General features: G+C 61.1%; 2 protein-coding genes across 2 annotated transcripts in view; one reads left to right on the top strand and one right to left on the bottom strand.

The window, feature by feature from the left end:
* Positions 1-2846, top strand: part of SRPX2 (sushi-repeat containing protein, X-linked 2) — a 4339-nt gene extending 1493 nt beyond the window's left edge. Inside the window, exons 2-10 of the mRNA XM_009997256.1 lie at positions 215-301; positions 390-581; positions 710-886; positions 1250-1376; positions 1477-1598; positions 1713-1892; positions 2026-2159; positions 2230-2351; positions 2666-2846. Coding sequence (XP_009995558.1) covers positions 215-301; positions 390-581; positions 710-886; positions 1250-1376; positions 1477-1598; positions 1713-1892; positions 2026-2159; positions 2230-2351; positions 2666-2846 — 1322 coding nt within the window. The remainder of the gene's footprint in view (positions 1-214; positions 302-389; positions 582-709; positions 887-1249; positions 1377-1476; positions 1599-1712; positions 1893-2025; positions 2160-2229; positions 2352-2665) is intronic.
* Positions 2847-3842: 996 nt separating this feature from the next.
* The window catches only part of SYTL4 (synaptotagmin-like 4), a 9050-nt gene continuing 7744 nt past the window's right edge, over positions 3843-5148 (bottom strand). The window contains exons 14-16 of the mRNA XM_009997255.1: positions 4973-5072; positions 4242-4450; positions 3843-4119 (exon numbers count right to left, since the gene is read on the bottom strand). Of these exons, the coding sequence (XP_009995557.1) occupies positions 3977-4119; positions 4242-4450; positions 4973-5072 (452 nt within the window). The 3' untranslated portion in view covers positions 3843-3976. The remainder of the gene's footprint in view (positions 4120-4241; positions 4451-4972; positions 5073-5148) is intronic.

The following is a 5148-nucleotide window of genomic DNA, read 5'->3' as shown; positions in this document are numbered from 1 at the left end:
CGGCCCTGTCCCGGGGCTCACCGGCTGCCCGGCTTAACCCTTAACAGCAGCCCCAAGGCTGCAGGACAAGAGCTCCTGGGGGTAGGAGCAATCACTGGAGAGCAGTGGGATGCTCTGGGGCTGCAGGGTGCCGCTGCCTAGGGAGGCCCTGTCACCCGGGCACTGCAGCAGCAGTGAAGCATCACACAGCTCTTCGCCTCTCCCTTTTTCCCAGGGTCTGGCTACTACGCTGCTGAGGGCCACACCAACGAGGTGTACGTGGAAGAGCCTCCTCCTGAGCCTGCCCTGGACTATCGCCGAGGTAACCTGGGCCTACCCCGTGGGTCCCCATGGGGAAACAGAGACACAGGGGGGCCGGTCACCCCTGTCACCTCGTTTCTTTCCCCCAGTGCCCCAGTGGTGTGCCACGCTCAACATCCACCGCGGAGAGGCCACCTGCTACTCGCCGCGGGGCAGCTCCTACCGCAGCAGCCTGGGAACGCGCTGCGAGCTGAGCTGCGCCCGCGGGTACCGGCTGGTGGGGCCCAGCGCTGTCCAGTGCCTGCCCAGCCGCCACTGGTCCGGGATGGCGTACTGCCGGCGTGAGTGTGCCCTGCCCACCGGCTCACTGGCGTCCTTCCGGGCACCCGTCGCAGCTGATCCTGGGTGCTCTGCCCGCCAGCACAGCCGGGCAGCTGCTTCCCTCCCGTTTTTGCTCTCTCCGTCCCAGAAATTCGGTGCCCCAGGCTTCCAGCGGTGCTGCGGGGCTCCTATGTCTGCTCGGCTGGGGGACAGATGGATTCCCGCTGCGACTACACTTGCCAGCCTGGCTACCAGCTGGAGGGCGACCAGAGACGCATCTGCATGGAAGATGGGCGCTGGAGTGGCAGCGAGCCAATCTGTGTAGGTAAATTCTCACCCTACCATCCCCGCAGTCCCACGCCGCTGGGGCGCACGAGGGAGGCCACCCTAAATCCCTCGGGTGCCTGCAGATATCACACCTACACCTCACCCAGCATTGCCAGGGGGTGACTGGCCCTGAGACCCCTGTTCTGCTGCTCCTTGAGGTGCTGTGAGCCCTGAAGCACAGGCTCGTGCGGGGCATGTTGGTCCAGGATCATGGCACTCAGTGCTGGCATTGCTGGCTCCAGGGTGCTGGGGTTTTGTGCAGCATCCCTGGGGGGAATGGGTGCCAGGGCCAGTCCTCGGCTCTCACAGCCCAGCCCCAGCACCTGAAGGTTACACAGCTCCTTCTCCTCCCTGCGGGTAGATTTGGAGCCTCCTAAGATCCGCTGCCCAGACTCCCGAGAGCGGATAGACGAGCCAGGCAAGCTGACTGCCACCATCTACTGGGACCCACCCCGTGTGAGGGACTCTGCTGACGGTGTCATCAAGAGGTGAGGGCAGAGGCACTGTGGGCACTGCTGGTGAGGGCTGGGGACAGCACAAGGTGTCCCCTCCTGGGGCCCTGACGCAGAAACCCGCTGATGGGTGCAGGGTGATGCTGCGGGGCCCAGAGCCCGGCTCTGAGTTCCCTGAAGGAGAGCACGTGATCCGCTACACTGCCCACGACCAGGCCTACAACCGAGCCAGCTGCAAGTTCCGCATCCGCGTGCAAGGTGAATTGGGCTCCCCTGGGGCTGCCAGCTCCCCTGCCTCCCCCCTGGCTCTGCACCCCCTGGCTGGGGCCGTGCCCCGTCACCCCCAGCCCTCACCAGCCTCCCTTTTCACAGTGAGGCGCTGCCCTGTCCTGAAGCCCCCGCAGAATGGCTACCTGTCCTGCACCTCTGATGGCAACAACTACGGTGCCACCTGCGAGTACCTGTGCGAGGGGGGCTACGAGCGCCAGGGCACCTCGCTGAGGGTCTGCCAGTCCACCCAGCAGTGGACAGGCTCCCAGCCCCTCTGTGCACGTGAGTGGCGTGAGCCAGGGTGAACCTAACTGCAGCTGTGCTTGGGGAGGTGCTGCCCAGCAGGGAGAAAGGGTGGGGAAGGGGCAATGGAGGGCAAAATGGCACTGTCCCACGTGCTTGCCTCTTGCCTCAGCCATGCAGATCAACACAGCTGTGAACTCAGCTGCCAGCTTGCTGGATCAGTTCCACGAGAAACGTCGCCTCCTTGTCATCTCGGCCCCCGACCCCTCTAACCGCTACTACAAGATGCAGATGTCCATGCTGCAGGTGAGGAGACCCTCCCACCACCCCCCTTCCCATGCCCCCCAGCACCCTCTCACCACCCCTCTCCCCACAGCAAGCTGCCTGTGGGCTGGACCTGCGTCACGTCACCACTGTTGAGCTGGTGGGGCAGCCCCCACACGAGGTGGGACGCATCCGGGAGCACCAGCTGTCCCTCAGCATCATCGAGGAGCTCAGGTAGCAGGGATGGGGGGTTGTCCTGCAGAGCCAGATGCCAGGGATGGGGACACCTCTGGGGATGGCAAAGCACGAGGTAGCAGCTGGGTTCATGGACACTGGAGGAGCTGCACCAGAGAGGCTTGTGCAATGTGGGGCACCCCTGGCATACCCAAATACAACAACCCCAGACCCTTCTGGGGCTCACAGCCCCGAGGAAGAGATGGGAGCCATCACCTCAGGAGGACCTGAGGGTGGTAGCATGGGATGGGCAGGTTCAGCCCCAACCCGCAGCCACCCAGCCCTGACCAGTGGCTCCCCCCTGCACCCCCCAGGCAGTTCCTGCACCTCACCCGCTCCCACTTCAACGCGGTGCTGCTGGACAAGGGGGGCACTGACCGCGAGCGCTACATCTCCCCCATCAACCCTGACGAGCTCTTTGTCTTCATCGACACTTACCTGCTGAGCGAGCGGGAGGCGGCGCGGCGGGCACAGAGCGGGGACCCCTGCGAGTGAGGCAGCGCTGGAGAGACCCCCCCTCTGCCTCCAGCCTCGTGACACACACCTTCCTTTCTGCTTTTCTAGTCGCCCACCATAGAGGAGGACCAGGGAGCTGAGGGCAGCCAGGGGAAGGGGAGCAGCTCTCCAGCACAGAGAGGCGAGCAGGGACGGGGACAGGGGCCATGTGTGGCAGCGTCCCCGCTGCCCAGCGGCCAGGAGCAGCCTCTCCAGCTGTGGGGAGGGATGGCCCAGCCTGGCCAGAACCACAGCAGGAACTACCAGAGTGTCTCCACTAGACCCCAGGGCAAGGGGGACATGGGGAGCCAGAGCAGAGGGGAGTGGACAGGCCAAAGCAGCAGCCTCTAATGCAGCAGCTTCACCCTCCCCACAGCCATTCTCACCCCATGTACAGCCTGCACCCCCTCCCTCCCTGGCACTGCTACCAAGGTCCTGCCCCAGTTGCCAAAATGCCTTTAGTAAAAGCAGACAGCTCCACACTCAGCAAAGCCAGCACACAGCCCACCCTGAGGGCTCATCCTCCCCACCGTACCCTTCATTTCCCCTTCCACCAGCCATGGGGCAACCCTTCCTGGGAACTGTTTTGGCAGTAAAATATTAACTCTAAATAAATACATTTGTATAAAAGTCAGTGCTGGCAGAAGGTGTGTTGCAAGGAGGCCCAGGAAATGTATCTCTGAGACCACTATCCCCAGCACCCACAAGCCCCTATGGCTCCATCCCAGCCTTATTCCTGGAGTTGGCAGCAAACTGTGGGAGGAGGGTAGGGAAGACAAGGAGGGATCAGGCTGTGAAACAGCGGGTGGAAGGGAGAAGAATGGAAAGAAGGAAAAAAACCCTAACAACCACATTTCAAAGCATTTTGCCTGGAGGGGAAGAAGGGAGGGTCCACAAGGACTCCAGCTCAGCCTGAAATTTGGTGCAAAGCCCAAAACCAAAGGAAAATCCTTTAAACAAAGCTAGGCCAAGAAAACTTTCTGCCCAAGCCTGTTCAGAGAAGGTCATGTTTATTAAAGTATAAGCAAAAAGAGTAACCAAGTTTGGCAGCCCTGCTGGGCCATGCAGTGAGTGCAGCTTCTGAGGAGAGGTGCCAGCCCTTGGCCATGACCTGGTGCTGGTGCCACAACCTATGGGCTCAGCTTGGCCATGGTGGAGCGGAGCTGGAGTGTCCCCTCTGCCCACGAGCCTGGGTACTGGCGCATCTTCTGCCACAGGTTCAGCTCCTCGCCCATGGAGTCCATCCAGTCCACAGCCTGCCCATTGCTCATGCCTGGGAAACAGGATGGAGGTGGGCAGGAGTTACTGCCAGAGCAGCCTCCTGCCCACAGTGAGGCAACACCAAAGCAAGGTTGCCTGTCCCCCAGGGTTTGATGGGACCCCAGGGCTCCTCACCATTGCCCACTCCCAGACGGACACCCCCAAGGAAGTCATTGCTGGACAGTGGCTCCCTGTCCCAGACCGTCAGCTCCAGGCAGATGTGCTGCAGGTCTTCGGGGTTGATGCCATTGTAGACAAATGTGTGGTTGTAATGAGGGTTCAGGGTCTTCTTCACCACAGGCGTCTTCCTCTTTGAGGCTTTGTTTTTGTGTGGCAGGAGGTAGCTGGGGATGAAGCAGCCCCTTGGGTTAGCAGCATGTATGCAACTGCCTTCAGGCCCAGGGTCTGGGGCACCTCAGTACCCCAGGACTGGGTCTGGTGCCCACCTTCCCTAACATAGCCCAAGAAGAGCCAATATGGTCTTCAAGGGGGTGGGTCTCTGCCCTGACTCCTGAGATGCTGCTCAGCAGACTGCAGGTCAGGAGGAGACAGGGCAAGGACTGTAGCCTGCTTGTCCCCAGCCACACTGCTCATTGGCCTGGTGACCTCTAAGAAGACAGTTTGATGGCACTTGGAGCCATACCCTGCATGCAGCCTCCCACTGTGACCTCTCAGCTGGAGAAAACACAAGAGAGTGTTTGATACCAGGAACATCTCACCTCCAGACAGAGGTGGGCAGATGGGGACTTCAGGGTACCAACACAGGCAGCATGGAGCAGTCAGCAGAGAGACCATTCCTCCCCATAGCAGCTCTGGGATGCCAGCAATGCCTTCATTTCCTCCCCCACCCAGGACCCACCACTCACCCCTTGACAAAGCTGTCTGACGTCCCCCCAGATTTGGCAGCTGTGAGGTTCTTGGCTTCTTTGATCCAGACCTGGAGCTCACCACCTTCCCCTGCTTTGCCTAGGAAAATCCAACGCAGAAAGAATTAATCAACCTTAATTTCCAGCACTGCTGACTTCTGTAAAGGTCCTGCTGA

Source organism: Chaetura pelagica, unplaced genomic scaffold (genome assembly GCF_000747805.2).
Source record: "Chaetura pelagica isolate M959 unplaced genomic scaffold, ChaPel_1.0 scaffold344, whole genome shotgun sequence".
Lineage (NCBI taxonomy): Eukaryota > Metazoa > Chordata > Aves > Apodiformes > Apodidae > Chaetura > Chaetura pelagica.
The sequence above is the reverse complement of the archived record's forward strand: the minus strand, read 5'-3'. Positions and strand labels throughout refer to the sequence as shown.